This window comes from Cebus imitator, unplaced genomic scaffold, assembly GCF_001604975.1.
Source record: "Cebus imitator isolate Cc_AM_T3 unplaced genomic scaffold, Cebus_imitator-1.0 Scaffold440, whole genome shotgun sequence".
Taxonomy (NCBI): Eukaryota; Metazoa; Chordata; class Mammalia; order Primates; family Cebidae; genus Cebus; species Cebus imitator.
The window spans coordinates 1,228,427-1,253,034 of NW_016107755.1; the positions used below are offsets into that span (position 1 = coordinate 1,228,427).

General features: G+C 47.4%; 1 protein-coding gene and 1 pseudogene across 2 annotated transcripts; one reads left to right on the forward strand and one right to left on the reverse strand.

Moving 5' to 3' along the window:
• The first annotated feature begins 15,245 nt into the window (after nt 1-15,245).
• Nucleotides 15,246-16,707, forward strand: LOC119468487 (annotated as a pseudogene).
• Nucleotides 16,708-17,659: 952 nt separating this feature from the next.
• On the reverse strand, nt 17,660-21,371 carry LOC108290635 (patr class I histocompatibility antigen, CH28 alpha chain-like). 2 transcript variants are annotated; one of them, XM_037732055.1, is made up of 7 exons: nt 21,050-21,370; nt 20,644-20,919; nt 20,100-20,375; nt 19,173-19,448; nt 18,916-19,031; nt 18,453-18,485; nt 17,660-18,087 (listed from the first exon to the last, which is right to left on the reverse strand). In XM_037732055.1, the coding sequence occupies exons 1-7, from the start codon at nt 21,111-21,113 to the stop codon at nt 17,965-17,967; spliced, it is 1,164 nt and encodes a 387-aa protein (XP_037587983.1). In that variant the 5' UTR covers nt 21,114-21,370; the 3' UTR covers nt 17,660-17,964. The 2 variants fall into 2 exon arrangements, with proteins under 2 accessions (XP_037587983.1, XP_037587984.1); XM_037732056.1 differs by having other exon boundaries at nt 17,946-18,087; nt 18,927-19,031; nt 21,050-21,371.
• Nucleotides 21,372-24,608: the final 3,237 nt, after the last annotated feature.

Here is a 24,608-nt window from a genome sequence, read left to right on the forward strand (position 1 = left end):
AGTTATAAGAGCTGATATTTCAACTGCGGTGGAGCCAGCAATACCTAATCCAACCAGTAGAGGGATGACGATAGGGAATCACAGCATGGATTAGGGTGGCGAGGGTGGTGACCGTGAAGAGCGCACAAGTCTTAGCTTTAGTGAATCGGGGGATGAGTGTTTGATGCTCCATTGTCCTTCCTGTGGGGCAGTCTTGACATGGGTGTGATGAATTCAGGCTATTAGTCCGTCCACCTTGAGTGTGGTGGGTGTGGTTAGGATAACCATGTAGGGTCCCTTCCAATGACGGGTGAGGCCAGAGGTGGCGAATCTTTTAACAAGGACCGCCTCCAGGCTGGAAGGGGTGCGTTGGCTGCTCTGCGAGTTCCCATGGGGTGGGACGGGTGTCCTTAATGAGCTGGTGTACCTGGGATTGAACAGACTGGAGCGCCTGTAAGGACTGAAGGAGTGTATAGTTATGGACTTCAGCATGCACGGTATCCACGGGTCTGGGGAGTAAGGGAGGGGGCCTGCCGAACATGATTTCAAAAGGGAAGAAGCCTTTCTGATAGGGTGTGCATTGGATGTGGAGGAGGACAAAAGGAAGCAGGCAGACCCAGTTTTCATCAGTTTCTAAGATAAGCTTTGTTAGGGTTTCTTTTATGGTCTGGTTTATCGATTCTGCTTGCCCTGAACTCCAGCGACGACAGGCACAGTGTAATTTCCAGGATATACCCAGGGCCTCGCCTGGGCCCTGAGAAATTTGTGTCTTAAAGGCAGGCCCACTGTCCAACCCTAGCATTAGAGGGAGGTCGGACCAAGGAACAAGGTCCTGTAATAGTTTTTTTGTGACCACCAAAGCAGTCTCGGACCTAGTGGGGAAGGCTTTGACCCATCCAGAGAACGTATCTATAAACACCAGGAGGTATTTGTAGCCATTTGCTGGGGCTTTTTATTTCAGTGAAATCTACTTCCCAGTTCTCCCCAGGGCTAGCACCTCTGAGTCTTACTCCTGGCTAGACCTGTTCCCTCCGGATTTACTCTGGCACATACATCACACTGGGTAGTAATTTTCTTGATAAGTTCATGTAAGAGGGGAATGTAGTATTTGGCTTTTAGCAGCTCAGTTAGTTTGGTCTGTCCTAAGTGAGTGGCCTGGTGTGTGTCCTAAACTAGGGCCCATCCTAGAGCCTCGGGGACCACAATCTTTGTGTCTGGTAGAATTCACCATCCTGTGGAATCTGTGTGCCCCCTTGTTCTTTAGCAAAGTTTTCTTCATCAGGTGAGTACGTATGGGTAGGGGGCAGGGTTGGGGCTGGCAGAGTTACAAGAAGAGTCAGAGGTTTTACTGGTCTCAAGGCTGCCTGCCTGACTTGTAGGTCAGCTGCCCTGTTTGCCCTTGCCTCTGGTGAATTTCCCTTCTGGTGTCCTTTTCAGTGTATTAATGCCACTGCCTTGGGCTTCTATATAGCCTTTAGTAGGGCTAGGATTTTTTTTCTTTGTTTTTGATGGTCTTTCCCTCTGAGGTAAGTGGTCCTCTTTCTTTATAAATGGCCTCATGTACATGAGCAAAGGCATATCAGCTGTCCGTATAAATGTTGACAGTCTTCCCTGTGCCCAGTCTAAGGCATTTGTCAGAGCTATGAGTTCTGCCTTCTGGGCCAAGGTTCCATGAGGAAGGACCTGGGCCCAAATAAGCCTACTGAGAGTGACCACAGCTGCCCCGGCATACCTGACTCCATTGACCATGAAGCTACTGTCATTAGTATACAGCACCTCCTCTGGGTTCTGTAGGGGGGCATCTGTGAGGTCCAGTCGAGCAGTGTGAATGACATCCATTATTTGCTGGCAGTCCATGTGGAAGAGCCTGGGCCCAGACAACCTGCTCTAGGGTGACTACGGCTGCCCCAGCATACCTGACTCCGTCGACCATGAAACTGCTGCCATCCGTATACAGTACCTCCTCTGGGTTCTGCAGGGGGACGTCGGTGAGGTCCCGTCGAGCAGTGTGGAGGACGTCAATCGTCTGTTGGCAGTCTTGTATGGGCTCCTCCGGCTTACTGTCTGGTAGCAGCATGGCAGGGTTTAAAACTGTAGCCTTTAAAAACTTTATACGGGGCTGGTCCAAAAGTAAGGCCTGATATTGAACTATGTCAAATGCGGGCATTTGACATCCATTTTCCAGGAGCTCCACAGAGTAGTGACTCCACCGCATGGGGTGCCACTAAATTTAACTCCTGCCCTGAGGTTAGTTCGTCTGCCTCCTTGACTAACAGGGCTGTAGCTGCCATCGACCTCAGACAACCTGGCCACCCAGAGGCTACGGGATCAAGTCTTTTTGAAAGGTAGGCGACTGACTGGGGCAATGGTCCCCATGTCTGGGTGAGCACCCCCTTAGCGACTCCCTGTTTTTCATGCACAAACAACCGGAAGGGTTTAGAGATGTCTGGCAAGGCCAAGGCTTGGGCCATAGTCAGGGCAGTCTTGAGCTTGTCAAAAGCCCATTGCTCTATCTCTGTCCAAGTCAAGGGCTGATTTCCTCCAGCGCAGGCATACAGGGGCTTGGCTATCTCAGCAAATCCCAAAACCCATAGCCTGCAGTACCCTACAGCCCCAAAGAATTCTCGAACATGGCGTTTAGTGATGGGGGTGGGTATTTGCAGCACCGCTTGGACTTGGCTGGGTGTCAGAGCCCAGTTGCCCTTCTCTATGATATAGCCCAGGTTTTTAAGTAACTTTTGGTTGGCATAGTTAGGCCTTTTTAGTTGAGACCTGGTAACCCAAAGTCTTCAGGGTTTTTAATAATGATTGGGTGGTCTCTTTACAGACCTCATGGGTTTTTGTAGCCAAGAGTAAGTCACCCATACATTGGAGAAGGGTACACTTGGGATACTCAGCTCAGAAGGTGGCAAGATCTTGGCTAAGTGCCTCATCAAACAGAGCGGGGGAGTTTTTGAACCCTGAGGCAGTCTTGTCCAAGTGAGTTGTCTTGAGATCCCAGCATCAGGGTCAGTCCATTCAAAAGCAAACATGGGCTGGCTAACAGGGGCTGGTGGGATGCAAAAGAATGCATCCTTGAGATCCAAGACAGCATAATGGTGGTGTTCTGGGCCCAAGAGACTTAGGAGGGTGTACGGATTTGGAACTGTAGGGTGGAGAGTCTCCACTCATTTGTTTGCCTTCCTTAAGTCCTGTACAGGCCAATAATCCTTTGTGCCTGGTTTTAAGTCAGGGAGCAATGGGGTATTCCAGGGGGACTTACAGGTAGTAAGGATCCCTCCTTTTAGGAGCCTGATTATATGTGGAGCAATTCCCTGTCTGGCTTCCTGGCTCATGGGATATTGTCGTACCTGGACTGGAGTTGCCATTGCCAATAGCTGGACCACGACTGGGGTATGGGGACTTGCCAAGCCTGGGGAATTGTCTCGGCCCACACTCCGGGTACATTCTCCTGGAATTGGCAGAGGAGGTTGATGTTGGTGGTTGATCTGCCTCTGAGGATAAAGCTTCCTGCAAGAGATACTCGTCTGACAGAGCACAGATGATGAAGGTTCGCTGAGGTGGCTCTGATGCCAAGGGAGGAGCGATTGAGAGGCAAGCCTGACTCTCACAGAAAGAAATATTTGCTTGAAGTTTGTGAAGTAAGTCCCATCCTAGGAGTGGGTACGGACACTCTGGAATAATGAAGAAGGAGTGGGTGATGGTGCCATTCCCCAGATCAACAAATCTGTTGGTGGCCCAAGGGCTTGTTGTGGTTTTTCCTGTGATTCCCTGGATAATTGTTTTTTACTGGATAGTGGTCCCAGAGGCTAACGACCGAGTGGGCCACCCCGGTGTTGGCTAAGAAGCTGACAGGCTTGTCTCCAACTTTTAAAATAACCCTGGGCTCAGGGGGGCTTAGTAAATAAGAGCCCCAGCCCCATCAATCCTGACCTTCTAAATTGAGGATAGCTTTTCCTGAGCGGTTACTTGTCTTTTTTTCTCTTGGGGCACTCATTTTTTCTGATGTTTTTTAAAGTATGCACATTGGTTTCTTCCTAATGGGGACCAGAGACCCCGAGGACCCTTTTTGCAAGGCCCCCTGCCCTCATGGAATGACTTGTGTCTCCTGAAGGGCTGCTATTACTGCCTTAGTAACTTTTTGTTTTGTATGGTTCCAGGAGTATCCCTGTTATTAAAAACTTCCTGGGCAGTTTCCAGCAATTGGGTTAAATTTATTCCCTGGAATCCCTCTAACTTCTGTAATTTTCTTTTACTATTTGGGGCTGACTGGAAAACAAAAGCCAGATTGATGGTCCACTGTTTTACTGGAGTCTCAGCATCAACAGAAGTGTAGGTGTGATAAGCGTCTTGTAGACGGTCAAGGAAGGCAGCCAGCGACTCCTGAGGACCCTGAGTTAGAGTCCCTACCTTGGAGAGGTTAGGGCTTGTGGGCCAATCCCCTAACCCCTTCTAAAAGATACCAGTGAAAAATGTTCAGAGCCTGGTGACCCCTCAAGGTGTTGGCGTCGCATTGGGGTTGGGTAGAGGGAAAAACCTTTTCAATTCGGTCCTAGTATTTTTTTTTTCTACTGTTCCTCTCCCTGGACCTATGTTGGCTTTCAGGGCTTCCTGTCTAATTTTGCCTCTTTTCTCTGTGGTGAACAGAATCAGTAATAATTGTTGGCAGTCATCCCAAGTGGGGTGATGAGTCTGGAGTACAGATTTTAAGAGCTCTGTCAAAGCCTGGGGCTTCTCAGAGAATGGGGGATGTTGAGCCTTCTGACAGAGCTTACTCCATTGTAAAACCCTGCTGCTGTCTCAAGTTTCCCAGCCTCCCAGCACGACCCCCTCCTGGGGAACTTTCCATCTCAGCAGATTTCTAACCCTCTCCCTCTCATCATCTACATTGTAGCGGTTCTCTCTCAGCATTTCCCTAGCACCTATTAAACTCAGCCGTTCCCCAGCACCTCCCCTCCTGCACAGCCCCTCACACTGGATGCATCTGCCAGCTTGTAGGCCATAAAAACCCATTTTGCCCCACCATGGGTGCTGCACGCCAATTTTGGCTGTAGCCCGACAGCTTTTTCTTGCTCTTAATAAAGCTTGTTCCAGCACTTGGTGTTTCGGCCCTCTCTTTAATCTCTATCACCTTCCAGTTACATAAGGCACTTGACAAAAAGGGAATGTGAACAAAGAATGGACGACCCCGATTGTCTTCTCCCCTTGGGGGCACCTCTCGGAGAGGAAGGACCACCAGTGGGTGTGGAGCCCCACTGCGGGTATACAGGGGGGAAAAGGGTTGGTTACTGGTACTGTCCAGGGGAGTGCTGAGGCCCTGGTTTAGAAGGCCTTGAGTAGGGTGGAGGTAATTCCTGATCCTCTGCTGGGGTGGGGAGAATGACTGGCCTAGAAGGGGCTTTCTTTGGGTGGGCTAACACCACCTGAATCTAGCCTGTTTTATGCAGCACTTTAGTCACAGAGGGGGTTGTTGGACTAAATCCAGCCATTGGTTAATGTATGGAAACTGGTCAGGGTGTCCAGGAGTTCCTGCGACCATTTTCCATACTGCCTGTGTAACTTTTTTTGAGCGTAGGTCCCAGTGTCAGACCACCCAACTCCAAAAGACTGCCATTCTAGTTTACATAAAGAGTGGAGTTTTCCAGAGGTTAATTTCACCACATATTGGCCTGAAAACTCAACAATGGCTGTCATGCAATGGAAGGGGTACAAGGCCAGGAGCTAGATGACCTCATTTGGTTGTTCCTCCAGCTTTTGAATTTTCCCCAAGAGATTTCACTAATTTAAGACTGGCTTCACTGAGGATTTGAACCAACAACCTTGCAGTTGCAGGACCTGTACCTTAACTACTGTGCTAACAGGTCACTTGCATTACAGAGTCAGAAAGCTTTCTGCTGTATTTTTGGATGCCATATTTTTGGATGTATTTACATGCACCCTGAGGTGCTGTGGCCTGCCTGAAAGCGAGCGGGGCTGGCGGCCAGCAAAGAAAGAAAAAAAAACTCTTTTCACATCAGTTTAAAACTGAGCTCACAGCCACTTGGCTGGCTGCGAGTTCCCCACCCCTGCAGCTTTTGGTCGCCTTGACACAGGGTCCTAAAAAGCATTAAATTCATCTCTCCCTCTCTCTCTGCTCACTCTCTTTTTTTATCTTTGTCTCTGTCTCCTCTCTTTCTCTTCTCTCCTCTCTTTTCTCTCTACTTTCTCTCTCTCCCTCTCTCTCCCTGTCTCTGTCTTCTCTCTCCTCTATTTCTCCTCTCTCCTCTCTTTCTCCTCTCTTCTCTCTGTTCTGTCTACTTTCTCTCTCTTTTTCCCCCTCTCTTACTTTCTTGTCCTCTCTTCTCTCTCTTCTCTGTCTACTTTTTTCTCTCTCTTTTCTCTGTCTCCTCTCTCCTCTCTTTCTCCTCTCTCCTCTCTTCTCTGCCTACTCTCTCTCTCTTTTCTGTTTCTTCTCTCTTCTTCCCCTCCCCTACTTTCTTTTCTCTCTTGCTCTGTCTCTTTTTCTTTTGGCAGGAGAGACAATTACTCCTCTTTTTACCCTAAATGGGCAAATAGGGCTGGTAGTTTCTTATTAGAAGTTTGATTCCCTAAGACAGAGAAAAAAACTACACCCAAGTCATTGGGGGCAGAATTTTCTCTCAGACATGAAAAAAAAAAAGGAAGAATGAGGCCTCAATGATAGAAGAAGAAGAAAAGGAAAGAGAACAGAATTATTTCCAGAGGTGTAAGTGCAATTAGAGTTCCTAGAAGTCAACGGTCACTTAGCCAATGGAGAATATTATCCACCTCAAGAGTAACAGGTCTAAATCACTGTATATCAGCCAACAGGAGTCTAACAAAACTGGTGAATTTACAAGAAAGACAGAACCACATACAAGATTGACAGACAAAGGATGGGTGCCCCCCAGATGGGAGACCAGTCTAATGCCTGCCCGGCCACGTCCCGAAAGGGATGTTTCAGAGCATCTTGGCTAAGGTGTACCCGTATAAATGCCAGGCCTGGTCACCTCAGAATTTTCAGTCCTGAGATTAATCACCATTATGCCTTATAACATCTCCATGGAACCGCGGGTGAGGCCTATACAAGCCCTGTAGCCTTCCAGCCATGGGACTACATATATACACACTCACTCTCTCACTCACACCAAGGTTATGGAAAACAACCAAAAACTAAATTACCCAAGCCTCCACTGAGGTAACCTGAGCCTCCAGTGAGACAACCTGAGCCTCCAGTGACGTTTCAGAATAGGCTTGCCTGGTCAGAGTTGCAATGAGCGTGTCTGGTCCCCAGACTCAGGTCCCCCTGATGGACCGGTCCCCAGACATGACTTCCTTCCAGAGGTTCTCGGGACCCTGAGGAATTTCGCGTGAATGTTGGCCAGGTAGATGCTCATCCTTCATGAGGCCGGAACTCTGGGGCCCTGAAACATCTCGGGGGCACCTCCCCTAGAGGTCCCGAGGTGGGAGCAGTCGCCTGGGCGAGACTCTGAGATGCTTTTGTCTGGTGATGGACAAAGATCTCGATGGGGCCTCTAAAATGTTGAAATGGGGCGAGCATAGAAAGTCAACACCAAGACAAAAGTATGCCAAATTGCAGGGTCTTTATTGCTGGCAGCCACAGAGGATTCCGTCTCTCCAACTTGTGGCCCCAAAAGGAGGGTGTCAAGACCTTTTATACCAGTAAAACCACCTTGGGAGTGAGGGTGAGGAGCAGGGATGGGAATGAGGGGCTTGACATTCTGAGGGCTAGTGGATTCTGTAAATCACCTCCTGGCTGGAGGTGAGGGTGAGGGGCTCCAGACATTCCAGTGGATTCTGCATATTGCCTCCTGGCCAGAGATGAGGGTGAGGGGCTCTGGACATTCCAAGGGCCAGGGCACTTTGGACATTCTGATTGTTACTTAAGTGGTTCACAGAAGTCAAGATAAGCATTAGTTTACACATTGTCTGGGTAGGGTGGAAATTACAGACCTTAATTACTTATTACAAGTGGCAGGGGCCAAGATGGCATGGGTTCAGACTGCTTGCCTGTCACATTAGGGTTACAGAGAGCGGTTTCGACAGAAAAACAAGGTATGGTTGAGGTATGCAGTTTTATGGGGCTTTTACTATGTCACATTTGCATTATTTCCAGTTTGGAACTATAATGAATAAAGCTGCTATAAGTATTTGTGTAAAGTTTTCACTTGTTTGGGATAAGCATTCAGAATGGCAGTTGCTGATCATATGGTAATTCCACATTCAGTTTTGTAGAAAGCTGCCATGCTCATTTCCAGAGTGGCTATACCATTTTACATTCTTACCAGAAATATTATGAGTGACCCAGTTCCTTTGCAACCTTGCCAGCATCTTATGTTACCTTTATTTTGTATTTCAACCATTCTTACAGGTGTATAGTGACATCTCATTGTGATTTTAGTCTGTATTTTCTTAATAACTAATGATGTTGAGCGTGCTGTCATCAGCTTCTTAGCCTTGTGTTTACCTTATCAGTGAAATGTCTTGCTCATTGCCTCTTTTGTAGTTGGATTTCATTTTTCCTGTTGAGTTTTTAAAGTTCTTCATATATTCTGAATGCAAGTCTTTATAGAATATCTTCTCTCATTCTGCAGCTTGTCTTTTTATGTTCTTCATAGGTCTCTCACTGAGCAACAATTTTTAATTTTGATAAGATCCTATCTATTACCTATTTCTTTTATGGATCATGCTTTTGGTATTATGTCTATGAACTCTTTGCCCAGTTCTAATTCTGATGATTTTTTCTTAAGAGGTTTGTAATTTTAAATTTTTAGTTATTTTATTATTTATTTTAGAAAAAACATCTCACTCAGGCTGGTCTTGAACCCCTGGTCTCAAGGGATTCCTCCCCAGTCTCAGCCTCAGGAGCAGCTGAGACTACAGGCCTGTCACACCACGCCTGGCTCAATGTTCGTCATGTAAACATATGTTTTACATTGAAGCCTGTGTTCCATTTTGAATTATACTTTGTATAAGGCGTGAGATTGAGGCCGGGTTGTTTTTAATTTTTGCACTGCGGTTGTCCCGTTGCTCCAGCACCATTTGTTGGGAAAGCTCTTCTTCCTTCATTGAGTGGCTTTGTACTTTTATAAAAGTCACTTGAGCATATTTGTGTGTTTTGCTCATTTTTAGTTGAGAAGTTCATCTTTTTATATTGAGTTTAAGAACTTGTCACATATTCTGGATACAAGTTCTTCATCACAAATGTGATTTGTGATAAATTGTGAAATATTTTCTCCCAGTCTGTGGCTGATCTTCTCATTTTCTTAATGGCGTCTTTTGGAGCACTTGAGTTCCAAATGTTAACTATGCCCAATTTATCTTTTCTTTTTTCATTTGTAGATCATCCTTGTGATATGTTATTTAAGAATCTTTTGCCTAACCACCCAAAGTAAGAAAAAATTTATTCTATATTTTCTTATAGAAATTTTATAGTTTCAACTCATATCGTTTAGCTCTTTAATTAGAGCTGATACTCTACATGGTGTGAGATGTCTAAATCTAACTCTTTTTGTTTCTTGTATTATTTTGTCCACCTGATCAGAGCTAACTACCACTTTAATTCTCGGGCTCAAGTGATTTTCCTGCCTCAGCCTCCTAAAACACTGGGATGACAGGCACAAACCACTGAACACTGCCATCTCTTTTACGTTTAGTTGTCCAGTTGTGTCTAAACCATTTGTTGAAAAGACGATTCTTTTTCCACTGAATTACCTAAGCAACTTTGTTGAAGTCAACTGAAAAAAATGTAAGAATGTCTTTCTGGTTCTCACTTCTGTTCATTGACCTTTATGTCTCTCGGTTGTACACTATCTGGATTATTATAGTTTTGTACTATGTTTCAATTTTTTTCAAATTTGTGTTGGTTCTTCTGTATCTTTTGCACTTTCACAAGCATTTTAGAATTATTTTGTCAATCTCTAGAAAATGCCCGCTGAGATTTTGATAGAGATTGTGTTGAATCCACAGATCGATTTGGGGAGAATTGCCATCTTAACAACAGTATTGAGCTTTCCAACCAGCATCTCTCCATTTACTTAGACCTTTCCTTTCTCTCAGTAATGTTTTGTATTTTTCAGGGTACAAACACTGCCCTCTTCCTAAATTTATTCCTATTTCATGATTTTTGTAACTATTGCAAAAAGAAATTTTAGATTTTCGTTGCAGGTCTAGAGAAATAGAATTGATTTTTGTGTATTGGTTTTATATCCTATGGGCTCTTCTGCACTTTTCTTAGTGCTAGCAGGCTTTTATTTGCATGTGAGTTCTACAGACAGGATCATGTCATCTGTGAATGGAGTTTTGTTTTCCTTTTTGATCCAAATAACTTTAATTTTCATTTTCATTTTTTCCTTACTGTACCAGCTAGGATCTCTAGTACAATATTAAATAGACATGATGAGAGTGGACATCTTTGTTTTGATCCCCATCTTGGAGGAAAGCATTCAGTCTTTCGTCATTACATGATTTTAGTTGTGGGTTTTTCACAGATGCCCTTTATCAGAGTAAGGAAGATCTCCTCCATTCCCATTTTGTTGAAAATTGTGAACATGAGTGGTGTTAAGATTTTTGTCAACTGTTTCTTCTGCCTCTATTGAAATAATTATGTGGCTCTGGTCCTTTATTCTATTAATATGTTGCATTACATTAATTGATTTCCAAATGTTAAGCCAATCTTGCATTCCTGGGATGAATCCCATTGGTCATGGAATGTAATCCCTTTTATATGGTGTTGTATTCAGTTTGCCAATGTTTGTTAAGGATGTTTGCATTTATGTTCATTGGTGATACTGCTCTGTGTGGTATTCTTTTCTTGTGAGTCTTTGTCTGACTTTGATATGAGGGTAAAGCCAGTTCCACACATGAGCTGGAAGCCTTCCTTCCTCTCCTATTGTCTGAGAGTGATTTTGAATGATTGCCTTGTTATTTAAGTATTTGATAGAATTCAACAGTGAAAATATCTGGGCTTGTGCATTTCTTTGTGAGAAGGTTTTGAAATTACTGATTTAGTGTAGAGTTCTATTCAGATTTTCTATTTATTCTGGAGTTGCTTTTGGCAATTTGTATCTTTTATGAATTTATCTATTTTACCTAAGTCGTCTAACTTATTGACATAAAGTTGTTCAAAGTATTTACTAATGCTTTTTAATTTCTAAAGGATCATTAGGAATATTCTGTTTTGTTCACAAATTTGGTAATTTATGTCTCATATCTCATAATCCCTGTTTTGACTTTGGAAGTGAATAAAACTGTTTGTCATTTTATTTGGATATTCTTTACAGATTTTCCTGCATTGCTGACTTTGCAGTAAAATTTAATTAAAAAGGAACTCAAATTTGTGGCCCCCTCTCTAGGAAGGTCTGGTGGGAGATGGTATCTGTGGCAGTGGTGATCTCAGGGTGCAGAGGGTGGGCAGAGGCAACCTCAGGCTGAAGGGTCTCAAGAAATCTCCCAGTCCACACAGAAAACGAGATCCACTGTCAGCTGCCAGGGTAGTGGCCTAGGTGGAATTCCTGCTAGGAACAGGATAGGAAGGCCTTGCAGCATCACTACACAGCAGCCCCAGGGTGGAGCTGAGTTCCGGGAGCTAATGGACCAGGCAGAATCAGGGGTGGCCCAAGTGCAGGTCATGAGCCTGGGCGGGTTCAGGAGGTCAGAGAAGGCCGGGCTTCCTCCAGCATGGGGCTCCCTAGTGTGAGGTCAGGTGCAGAACCGTGGCAGCCACGTGATTCGATGCTGGGCCTGCGAACCCCGGGGCTTCCTGATGGGCTTTCCAGTTAGAAGCTGCTTGCTCAGGGCTGAGAGGAGAAGAACCCTGAGCAGTACATTGAGAGAGTAAATGTTTTGTTTCTTGGAGAGAGTTGCTGATGGAGTCACAGGAGGAGACTGGTGAGGGCTGGGAAAAGTGAGATGGGAGAATCAATATGGACATTGTCGTTTCTTCTTTCCTTTTTTTTTTTTTTTTTTTTTTTTTTTTTTTTTTTTGTGTTAGTTTTTTTTTTTTTTTTTTTTCCCCTAAGCGAAGTCATGGCTTGAAATCTGGAGAGCCTGAGGAAGGATTATCCCTAAAAGGATATAAAGATTTCCCAACCATACCTGATTTTTCCTTCCGCACCCCGCCCGCCCCCTCCCAGCCAGCCTTAGGAAGCCACAGGCCCAGTGCCAACACCAGGTGGCGCCAACAGGCCATGAAGGCACCTCGCAGTTGGGATTGTTTCTGGTCAGCTCGCGGGTTCCTGACTTAATGGGGAAGCCTGGACGCTGCAGCTAGGTGACCTGGGTTCAACCTGATCTCACTGGCGCTTTCCCTCCTGGTGCCTCAGTTTCTTCAACTGTGAAATGGTGAGGACATTCCTGCACTTACCTCCAGGGTGGGTTTCTCTACAGCAGCCCTATTAACAGTTTGGGGCAGAGAATTCCTTGTGGAGGGCGCTGTCCTGGGCATTGTGGGACGTTTGCCAGAAGCACCCCACTGACCCCCTCCCGCCAATCCCCACGTGACAACCGAAAATGCCCCAAGCTTTTTGGGGTCTCCTTTTGATCTGGGAGCTGCACTTAGGCATTTTCCCACCTGACACTTGAGCTCATCTCTGTTTTGGTCCAAATAAGGCCACTTTAAAAAAAGTTGTTTCTTTAAAGATTCTATCCATCTTTTAAACAAATGCATTTTCTTCCTTTATCTTTGCATTCAGTTAATCTTTCCACACCCTTTCTTTAGTATATTTTGAAATGTATCCATTCTAATTCTAGTAATTAGCATATCTAACTTGCATGATAACTGCTATTACCCCAGAGGAGCTCTGATTCCTTGAGTACAGGGAATGGAGTGCGTGTTCCTGATTCTGCTCTGGATGACGTAATTCAATTTATTTTACGTTACTTGTCTAGGATATTGCTTTTCATTTGTAAAATGTAATTGTGGTTGTGGCTTGAATCACTGGGTGGTTTTATTTCTTTATTCATCTAATATTTGTTGTGTACTTATGCAAGTCAAATACATATGATATTGGTTCATGGATCAAACCACAGCAAATAGGAAACTATATTAAGGACCTTATAGCCAGGAGTGGTGGCATGTTCCGACAGTCCTGGCCATTTGGGAGGCTGAGACAGGAGAATTGCTTGAGCCCAGGAGTTTGAGGTTGCAGTCAGCTCAGCTATGATCACCATTGCATTTCAGCCTGGGCAACAAAGCAAGACTCTGTCTCTGAAAAAAAGAAAACAGATGTAGTAAGGTGTCTACATGTACTGCATGTCTCAGGAGACTCAAGTCCTGTAATTTTTCTAAATGGTGTCTCCATGCACTTTTTCATGAATGTGTGTCTGGTATTTCTTTTCTATCCTTTTGCTTTCAACTTTTCTGTATCGTCTACCAATAGTATGTCTTTTTTTTTTTAATAGTCTATGGTTGTTTATTCATTTATTTATTTTTGCCCCTCTGCATTATTTGCCTTGTAATTGGGGTGTTTGAGTCCATCATGTTTAATGTCATTGTCGCCCTGGTTGGGTTTAAGTCCATCTTGTCATTTGCTGCTTTCTAACATCACCTCTTTTTTGCTCCATTATTTTTCTTTTCTTGCCTTTTTTAAACTAATCAAAATCTTTTCACGATTTTACACTTCTTAAGTGTTCTAATTACCGATTGTCTTATCATTCCCTTAGTCATCCAAGAAAGAACAATGTTAATCTGTAACTTATTGTAACCAATTGGAAACCGTAACTTTCCTTTCACACACCTGTGTAAATAGCCCAGGAGAGAATCAATGCTCTGGCTCTGAGACACCTAAGACACTGGGGGTCAGCGGGGTGGAAGCAGGAGAGTAACTGGATGGTGAAGCTGTAGCTGCAGAGGCATCCAGGCCCCTCACCTGCACTCCTCGTAGATGTCTCCTCCACTGAATGCCTGCGATGCCGTCTCCTCTGTATGCTCCTGCCAGAGTCTCCCCATCTCCACTGACAGCAGCTCCACCCTTCTACACTCACAGTCTCAGACTATGGCTGTCCTTGATTCTTCTTTCTCAGATCAAAGATACAATTTTTTTTTTTTTTTTTTTTGAGACAGAGTTTCACTCATGTTACCCAGGCTGGAGTGCAATGGCGCGATCTCGGCTCACCGCAACCTCCGCCTCCTGGGTTCAGGCAATTCTCCTGCCTCAGCCTCCTGAGTAGCTGGGATTACAGGCACGCGCCACCATGCCCAGCTAATGTTTTTGTATTTTTAGTAGAGACGGGGTTTCACCATGTTGCCCAGGATGGTCTCGATCTCTTGACCTCGTGATCCACCCGCCTCGGCCTCCCAAAGTGCTGGTATTACAGGCTTGAGCCACCGCGCCCGGCCTCAAAGATACAATTTATTAGCAAATACTATGATGCAAACAGAATCCTATCACTTCTCATTATTTCCACTGCTCACACCCAGGCCTAGGTAACCGACATCTCTGTCCTGAAATGCTACATGCCTTTCCCACTGTTTTCTCTACTGCCTCGCTTTCACCACCTCTCAATTCTGTTCTCAGTAGAGCAGCCAGAGAGAAGCTTTTAAAGAATATGTCCTGACATGTCCCACTTTTCAAAACTGTACCCTAACACCTCATATCATTCAGAGCGAAAGAGAAAACCCTGCCCACACCCTCCAGGCCTGTCTGCTCTGGCCACACCTCAGAGCTCATCTCAGTTACTCTGTCCAGCCCTTCCGGCCTCTTCCTACTTCCAGAACACAGACATCATCCTGACCTAGTGTAATTGCATGGGAGCCTCGTCGCCTGGAAAGAACTTTCCTAGACATCCTCACAAATATCTCCTTATATCCTTCAAATCTTTCTTCAAGACCTAGAAGCAGCTTCTCTGCTCCTTCTTGAATCTCTGCCAGGCTCAGCACACTTACCCCACTATGTCCATCAGGGTGACCCAGAAGTACTACAAGGTATTCCTCTCTGGCCCCCAGGCCTTCAGCAGCTGCTCCTACATGAGCGGGCCTGGTGCCCACATCAGCTCCTTGAGCTTCTCCTAAGTGGGCAGCAGTGGCAGCAGCTTTGAGGGTGGCTTGGGCACAGCAAAGCTCTGGGTGGAGGCTGTGGCAAGGCTTGTGGAATGTGGGGCATGACAGCCATCATGTTTAACCAGAGCCTGCTGAGCCCCCTTAAGCTGGAGGTGAACCCCAACACCCAGGCCAAATGCACACAGGAGAAGGGGCAGATCAACACCCTCAACAACAAATTTGCCTTTTTGATCAACAGGGTACGGTTTCTGGAGCAGTAGATCAAGATGATGGAGACGAAGTGGAGCCTCCTAAAGCAGCAGAAGATGACTCAGAGGAACATGGACCACATGACTGAGAGCCACATCACCCTTTGGCAGCAGCTGGACACTCTGGGCCAGGAAAAGCTAACGCTGGAGATGGAGTTTGGCAACACACAGGGGCTGGTGGAAGATTTCAAGAACAAATACAAGGATGAGATCAATAATCACACAAAGATGGAGAATGAATTTGTCCTCATCAAGAAGAATGTGGATGAAGCTGACATGAACAAGGTAGAGCTGGAGTCTCACCTGGAAGGGCTGACTGAGGAGATCAACTTCCTCCGGCAGCTGTGTGAACAGGAGATCGGGGAGCTGCAGTCCCTGATCTCAGACACATCTGTGATGCTGTCCATGGACAATATCCGCATCCTGGACGTGGACAGCATCATCACTGAGGTTAAGGCCCAGTAAGAGATCGCCAACCGCAGCCAGGCTGAGGCTGAGAGCCTGCACCAGATCAAGTAGGAGGAGCAGCCGGCTCCGGCTGGGAAGCATAGGATGAACTTTGTCACATGAACACGGAGATCTCAGAGATGACCTGGAACCTCGGGTGGCTTCAGGCTGAGATTGAGGGCCTCAAAAACCAGTGGGCCCCCCTGCAGGCCATCATCATGGTTGCCAAGAAGCATGAGGAGCTGGCCATTAATGAAGCCAAGCTGTCCGTGCTGGAGGTCACCCAACAGTGTGCAAAGCAGGACATGGCATGGCAGCTGTGCCAGTACCAGGAGCTGATGAACATCAAGCAGGCCCTGGACATCGAGAACGCCACCTACAGGAAGCTGCTGCAGGGCAAGGAGAGCTGGCTGGAATCTGGGGTATGGAACCTGAGTATCCACAGGATCACCACCAGTGGCTACTCAGGTGAGCTGAGGTTGGCCTACAGGGGCCTCACAAGCCCTGGCCTCAGCTACAGCCTGGGTTCCAGCTCCTTCAGCTGCACCAGCTCTTCCAGGGCCATGGCTATGAGGAACATTAAGACCATTAAGACCCGTGGTAGGAAGGTGCTGTCCAAGTCCTCAAACGCGCTGCCCAAGTAAACTGCCACGACAGCCTCTCTTAATCTACCCCTTCCTGTGACTGCCCCAGAGCCTGTGGGGGAGGCCACTGTGCAGGGGAGCATCGGGGACAGGAGACCCACCTGAGGCTCAGCCCTCACCATCAGCCCACCTGTGGGGGAGTTCACTGCCTGGGGTACCCTCACTTGCACATGCCTTCAGCTACAAAGTAACTGTGTGTCTGTGTGTGCGTGTGTGTTTCCATAATAAAGCCACAATTAGCTCTGCCAACTGTGAAAAAGAAATCTTTCATTGAAGGTCACATTTGAAAGAAGGCCCACACTGATCACAGTACAACAGCCACCTCCCTGTCCCCACAGCCCACACTCTGCATCACCCCCCACAGCACTTGCCATCTTTTAACACGAGCATTGTCCTTCCTTACTCTGCGCATAGTGTATCTTACGTCTGCCTCTTCTCCCTAGAACATATGCACCACGAGGCCAGAAATTTTTACTTTAAAGATGTTTTCCAAATGCAAAAACAGCCATTTACCTAGCAGACAACAAATGTCAGTTCAATGAATGATCACCATAGAGCACCTCCTTATTCTAAAGGCAATATCTTTATTAATGTAGCCTCAGGCCAAATGCTGTTTTGTGGCAGCTACAGCACAACATCCTCTCACACTGACATCAGTGCCACCAGCGCTTTTGTCACCAGTGCTGCTTGTGTGCCCCTCCTCCCCTCACCCCTCCTCCCTCCTGCACACCAACCCTCCTGCACATGGCAGCATACAATCATATGTCTCTCTTCAGGAAAGATAATCCTAGGATTATAAGTGCAATTTTCTAACTGCGTATAAATCTAAATCAGACTCTGTTTTACAAATCCATGGGTTTGTATTGGAGTTGGCACTAGGATCACTACAACTCGGGGCAGGAGGAGGAGTAGGAGAGAAAGTAGAAGGAGTTCCAACAGAAAGTTACCTATGATGAGAAACTATGGGACTCCTTCTCTCTGCAAATGTCAGAATCTGGTTCCTGTAAGAAGGCTGGTGAAAAGATGGAAAATACAATCCAGGAAGAGCCCTGGACGGAGGGCAAGGACTGGACGGGACTGAAAGCTCAGTCTCTTGATAGCACAAGGACTTCTGTGTGCAGGGACTGCTCTAAATGACATCTCAGTCCCTGTGATCACAGGTCCTGGTGGGACAAGGTTCTACTGAAGGACCAAGGCCATTGGAGCAGCAAAGATGACCCAGCCAAGCAGTGACCACATAAAGCCCACAGCGGCCTGAGCTCCCACCAGCCACAGCCCATCTACTCTCCTATGCAAGAGATCAGTAGAAGAAACACATAGACTCCGGAAGGTTCTCAGGTCTTCCATTTATTTTGTCTCATAAGTTTTAGTAATCTCCTCCTTTAATTAACTCATCAACCTCTCATGGCAAGAATTTGAAGAAGTAAATTTATACTCAGATTCTAATTTTAATAGGGAAGCAGGAAATTGCAGCTCAGTACACCATGAAGTTCAGACAGACATAAAGACATCCAAGCCCCATGTCTCTGGAAAAGGAAACATAACTGGGCAGAAACAACATGGGGCCGTGCAGGGAAGGGGGTCATGGAGGACATGAGGGTGGACTGGTCCCCCACCTTCTCACATTATACTAACAGGGACGAAGACACATTTGGACACCTTTACAGAAACAGAATTCAGGGTACTCAAAGTCACAAAAGGGAGGCGTGAACAAATCTTGCTTCTCAGTCCCACACAAGGCGGCTATCTCACGCTATAGAGAAAATATTCATGAACAAATTCGTATTAGTCACAGTGAGAGGTGACACTCTGAACCGCCCTTCACATACTCAGGACATCCAAGTCAAAGAAACCCCATAGCACACTCACATTCCCTCTGTTCCCCACAATACCCCACTTACATCAGGGCCCCTGCCCCCAAGTGTCACCTTTATAAGTAATGAGAGACACACCAAAGCCCTGGGCAGTGTCAATGACTGGGGTAGAACACAAACAGGACCTGGTCAGAGCCCACAGGAGATGCAGATAGAGGAGGAACTGTGGGCTGGGCCAGCTTCCCCTTGGGCTCCCAACCACAATATCCCAATGATCTCAGGGTTCAGCCCCCTTCATACTTACTTGCAGCCTGAGAGTAGCTCTCTCTGTTTCTATCTGTGGGAAGAAAATGTCCTGTGAGAGGCCGAAAAGGAGGCAGGGCTATAAGGCCCTAGAGCAACCCTCTAGTCTTTGATCCCAGAGAAGTTCTCAGAAATATATAACCGCAGATCCAGGGCAGGATCAGAAAATAAGAAGAAAGCACGTGTGGGTCCTGGACCAATTGTTCTCCTAAGGTCTGTCCTCAGCAGGGACCTTCCCCTGTGATTTGTGACTGTTGGCAATCAGATCCCCACCACCACAGTCTTCGAAGTGAAGAATCTGTTATTCATTTTTGCTTTACAAATGAGTAAGTGTTGTCACACAGGTACCCGGCTGGGTAGGCCCATGTGTGTGGGTGGTGCTTCCCAGTAAGAAGACAGGGCACACTTCTACCTGGGGCTCAAAACCCCCCCTAGGACAAGAAAACTCAGACCCCACTCCTCACCCCTTCCCAACCTGAGATCTTCTTCCTCCACATCACAGCTCCAGTGACCACAGCTCCAAGGACAACCAGGCCAGCAACCATGCCCACGATGGGGACGGTGGGCTGGGAAGATGGCTCTGGGAAAGGAGGGGAAGGTGAGGGGCCCTGATCCCCAGATCTTAGCCCTGACCCTGCTGAATGGCTTCAGAAGGGCTCCTACTTCTCCTGAGAAAAGACATGACCTCTCATCCTCCCCTTTACCCCATCTCACTCCTTACCCCATCTCAGGGTGAAGGGCTCCGGCAGCCCCTCGTGCTGCACATGGCACGTGTATCGCTGCTCCTCCCCAGAAAGCACCACCACAGCTGCCCACTTCTGGAAGGTTCCATCCCCTGCGGGCCTGGTCTCCACAAGCTCCGTGTCCTGGGTCTGCTCCTCCCCATCCCTCTGCCAGGTCAGCGTGATCTCCGCAGGGTAGAAGCCCAGGGCCCAGCACCTCAGGGTGGCCTCATGGTCAGAGATAGGGTGGTGGGCAACGTGTGCCTTTGGAGGATCTGAAAAGAGGCAGAAAATTCAGACACTTTGCACTCCTCATGGGACACCCAGCAGTGCTCATGTGACCATCCTGAGAATGGACAGGACACCTGGGATAATCTCTTATTCCTTGCAGAGTTCGAGTCTCTGAGGGGGAATAGGGACTTCTGGCCCTGACCTAAGTGGAGCCCGAAGGACTTAGAAGAGCTGGAATCAGAGCACCACACACATTTTGTGTGAGGCAGAGAAGGCCTGAGAGCAAAAGTCACGGGGCCCGAGGCCGTTGCAGGGGTCAAAGGGGACCAATGATCAGTACTTCAGGGACTGTCTTCCCTTCCATTCCCTCAAAGACTTCATCCTTTAACTGCCGCAGCGAGCAGGTCGGATACTCAGAGACACTCTCTGGTCCAGGATCCGGAAACCCGGAGGATTCTTCCCACTCAGGACTAGAGGGAGGGCGGTATTCTAGCGTTGATCCCATTTTCCTCCCCTTGTGGAGGGAAGCCAACCCAGGAGATATACAGGAGATGGAAAGCCAGGAAGATTCTTGGCACACAGGACCAGCGGGAGGGCAATATTATAGCGTTGGTCTCTTTTTCCTCCCCTACTTGTGCGAGGCCAGCCCGGGAGATCTACAGGAGATGGTGAAGGCGCCCTGTGGTCCCTGGTACCCGCGCGCTGCAGCGTCTCCTTCCCGTTCTCCAGGTATCTGTGGAGCCACTCCACGCACCCGCCCTTCAGGTAGGTGCTGAACTCCTCTGCATATTTTTCTGCCTCATACATGCGCTGGGTGATCTGAGCCGCTGTGTCCGCCGCGGTCCAGGAGCGCAGGTCCTCGTTCAGGGAGATGTAGTCCTTGCCGTCGTAGGCGTGCTGGTGATACCCGCGGAGGAAGCGTCCATCGGGTCCCACATCGCAGCCATTAGTGCCCTGGAGGGTGTGAGACCCTGGCCCAGCCCCCGCGGTCAGCCCCGCCCACCGAGTCCCGCCCACGCCCCGACCAACCTGCGGGGATTTTGGCCTAAACTGAAATGAAACTGGGTAAAGACGCCTGGGGCTCTCCCGGGTGGAGAATCTGGGCAGGTCCGGTAGTCTCAGGGTGGATCTCGCACGGGAGGCTCGGGGAGACCCAGGCCCTCCGTGGGGGATGGGGAGGGGTCCTGACCTGCTCCCTCCTCCCGCCCCCCCGCCCGGCCCCGCCCCAGAGTCGCTCACCGCCCTCGCTCTGGTTGTAGTAGCCAAGCAGTTTCCGCAGTTTCACTCGGTCAGTCTGGGCGTTGGCCTTGACGACCCGTGTCTGGTGCTCCCAATATTCCGGCCCCTCCTGCTCCACCCACTGCGCCCGCGGCTCCATCCTCGGACTCGGGTCGTCGCTGTCAAACCGCACGAACAGCGTGTCGTCCACGTAGCCCACTCCGATGTACCTGTAACGGGGCTCCCCGCGGCCGGGCCGGGACGTGGCGGTGCTGAAATACCTCAAGGAGTGTGACCCTGGGGGCGAGAAGGGGCTGAGACCCTCCCAACCCTCCTCCCAGCCTGGCTCTCTCGGTCCTGCGCCCCCGCTGGGCAGGCCCCTTACTCCTCCCCGGAGAGGCGGTTTCCCTCCCCACCCTGCACTCACCCGCCCAGGTCTCGGTCACGATCAGGGCCCCCAAGAGCAGCAGGAGGAGGGTTCGGGGCGCCATGACCCCAACCTCCGTATTTGGAGAGAACCTGAGTCCCGGTGGGTGCGTGGGGACTTTAGAATCGGGACCAAGGCCACGCTGATTGGCTTCTATAGAAACCCAACACCCAAGAGGAGTGAGAACTGGGTCCGCGTCATGAGTATCCTGGAAGAAGGACCCGACACAAGTTGGGAAAGAAAGAGAAACTGCGGAGATGGGGAATCCCCAAATGCTGAACCTCCCCACCCCAGACCTGAGCCACTGAGAGCCACATCTGGGGCGGTGGGACTTCACCTTGAACCACCTCCTCCTGCGCAGGGTGTGTCTCAGGGTCTCCCTGAGCCTTTGTCCAGAGGCTGAGAAACCAGGGAGAAACCCTTCGCATGAAACCCAAGTGAAGTCCTCTACCTTCACTTTTCATCCCAGTATCCCTGTCCCTGGACTGACCTTTCTGCCTGCCACTCTGTAGCTGGACTCCCCTGGACTCTTTTGGAAGAAAACTCACTCCAGGAAGCTTGGCGCCAGAGAGTGAGCTTGGACGGGGAATTGAGGTGTAGAGCCAGTTTTTATTTTTTCTTCTTTAAATCTGGAAAAGTTGTGCCTGAGCTCATGAGATAGAACGGAGACCAGTTTCGTTTTTATTAGCTGCAGTGAATAGTAGAATCTTGGTAAGCTTTGAATAATCAGGGATCTTATCTGTAAAAATTGTTACTTTGGCCCCTTGATATATAAATGTGTCTAAATATATTACAACCGACAACTCACAGAGCTCCTAAGTTTTGCTTTCCAAGACTGTGTATCTGTGACTCTTGCTGTAATTTAAAATTACCTTCATTCCACAGCCCTGAGTTTCTGTGTGAGTCCAGGACATCTCCTCAGTACAAAGTACACACTGTGTTACCGTATGTTGCAACCAGGAGCCAGTACAGACTTCATTCACCTCACAGTAGCAAGTGTTCAATGCAGTCACAATGCCCCCCACCAGTGCTCATGCACTGCGTGTTTTTAGGAAGTGTCTGCATCTAAGTGGTGTGCATATTTTATTGGAACCCTTAGTATTTTTTTAAACCTGAAAAAAAGCATAAAAAGCAGTTAGTTTTGAGGCAGTCCCACATAGGGTGTTAAAGGCCAAATGCAAGGAACACCCTGCTAGGCCCTGTAGACGGATGTATTAAAAATCTGTAAAGCAATGTGTTTAAACCTAAGAATTCTGCTGCTTTCGAATCCTTTCCCTCCGTTCCTTTTACTCGCCTCCTGCTTCTCCAGCCCTTCCCTCCATCCCGATCATCCCTCTTATCCCTCAGGACTTCCTCTCCCTTTATTCCCCACTATCCTGTCACTCCTGAATTGTGACTCTAGCATTGTCCTATTACCTGCTACGTGACTGTTCTCTCCGCAGTGGTCCTGCTACTGTGAGTCAGAGTGTCTCATTTCTTCACCTAAAACACTGCAATCACTGCAATGACTCCACCAATCTTGTGAAGCTTCTAGCATGTCAGGCACGTGAGTATATGAGGGCATACCTGGTTCAGCTTAGGGACTAAATTAATTTTTCTTGGCTGATTGAATGAAATACAATTATTTTAAAATTTAATTGCATCACAGAATATTATAAAATGAAAAATACTTGGAAAAGAGAGTATTCTATTTTATGCATGTGGTGTGCATATAAATTCATTCTGTGTGTCTGTTGATCCTGTGTATGAATTTTATATGACTGCATAAAAAATTGCCACAACATTGGCTTTAAACAATGCCCTTTTATTGTATTTATTTATTTATTTTCAGAGACAGAGTCTTCCTCTGTCATCCAGGGTGAAGTGCAGTTGCATGATCATGGCTCACTGCAGCCTCAAACTCCTGGCCTCTAGGGTCCCCCTGCCTCAGTCTCCAGAGTAGCCTAGACTACAGGGAAGTGCCACCATGCCCAACTAAATTCTTTTTTAAAAAATCTTTTTTGTAGAGAAGTTCTCCCTGTAGGGCTGAGGGTCTCACAGGGTCATGGGCTGTCCCTTATGCTGTGCTGATGCGCAGGATCCAAGAAATAAAGACACAGGACACAGAAGTACAAGGAAAATGCAGCTGGGCTCAAGGGGCCACACCACCTATGAGTGGGGTCAGGCGAGGCCCCGAATATCCAAAAGCATGTGTATTTATTGTGTATAGATTAAGGGGCAGGGCAGTGGGTGAAATCATCTTTAAGAATAGTGATAGGGTCATGAGCAATAAAACAAGGGGTCCACCCCCATTAGGTCACTGAGGCATGGAGGTAGGCTGTGCACAGTGAAGAGGGTGCAGTGTGCGATACCTCTATCTATGGGCAAGCTACTTCTAATATTTATAGGAGGATGCTTTAAGTCACACAGCAGTGACAGAGCTGTCAGGGTTACCGTCACCTGCTGGCAGCTTCCATTGAGTTCTAAAGGAAGATTTGATCAGCACAGTAACAAGAGCTGATAAAGTTCACAGTCACCAAAGTGCAATTACCAGTCTGAGGGCAGTCTTCCACAAGAACTGGAGCAAGGTCCTACAACTTCTTTATCAGGAGGAGTGGCTCTTGCCCCAAGCCTGCCATATAGTGGGTATCTTTACAATACTGAATGCTGCCACTTGGGCCATGGGTTCTTGTCCTGGTATAACCATTTTCCCTTAACTCATGCTCTGCCCTGTGTCTGCTCCAGACATTCCTCTGATTATAAGCTGCTTATTCCTTAACTCATGCTCTGTACTGTGTCTACTCTAGACATTCCTCCAATTATGAACTAAGATATATATATATATATATATATATATATATGTGGAAATAACTGAGTGGTAAGATATTCTTTAGACACTCATTCTATGAACTAACATATGATTATATATAGAGGATTATATAAAGGGAAATAACTGAGTAGTAACACTATAAACTGAGATATTCCCCAAGCCCTAATTCTGTAAACTAATATTTGATTATATAAGGGATTGTATAAAAGGAAATAACTGAGTAATAACACTATAGACTGAGATATTCTTCAGGCCTTAATTGTGCCAGGATTCTGCTTAGCTCTCCTTCCTTGGTGCCTATATGGGGGTTGCTCACACCTCCCAAATTGCCCAGGCTACTCTCAAATTCCTGGTTGCAAGTCATCCTCCTCCATCATTCGCATAAACCTTAGGATTACAGGGGTGAGCTACCATGCCTGAACAAACCACTTATTTATTTATTTACAGTTCCTTAGTCAGAATTCTGAGCATGATTGGAGGGTTCTCTGTTTAGGGCTTCCCAAAGCTGTGTTTTCATTTTGAGGGCCTCCTTCAGGCTTATGCAGAGGTGACAGAATTCAGTTTCTGGCAGTTGTAGGACTGAGGTTCCTGTTCCTTGCCTCCTGTCAAGGTAGAGAGAGGCTTCTATCAATTCCTGGTGCCCACCAGCGTTCTTGGCCACACAGTGGAGGAAACCCCTCATGCTGAATCCCTCTCACACTGTGAATCTCTATGCTCAGGGAGAACCCAGCCCTTTCACGGGCTCACCAG

Excerpts from the sequence above, each read along its gene's own strand:
- LOC108290635 (XM_037732055.1), bottom strand. The coding sequence starts at position 21,113 with ATGGCGCCCCGAACCCTCCTCCTGCTGCTCTTGGGGGCCCTGATCGTG. Across the intron at positions 20,376-20,643 it reads CTACAACCAGAGCGAGGGCG|GGTCTCACACCCTCCAGGGC; the intron begins GTGAGCGACTCT and ends GGGCTGGGCCAG. Across the intron at positions 18,486-18,915 it reads AGATCTCAGGTTGGGAAGGG|ATAGAAACAGAGAGAGCTAC; the intron begins GTGAGGAGTGGG and ends TTCTTCCCACAG.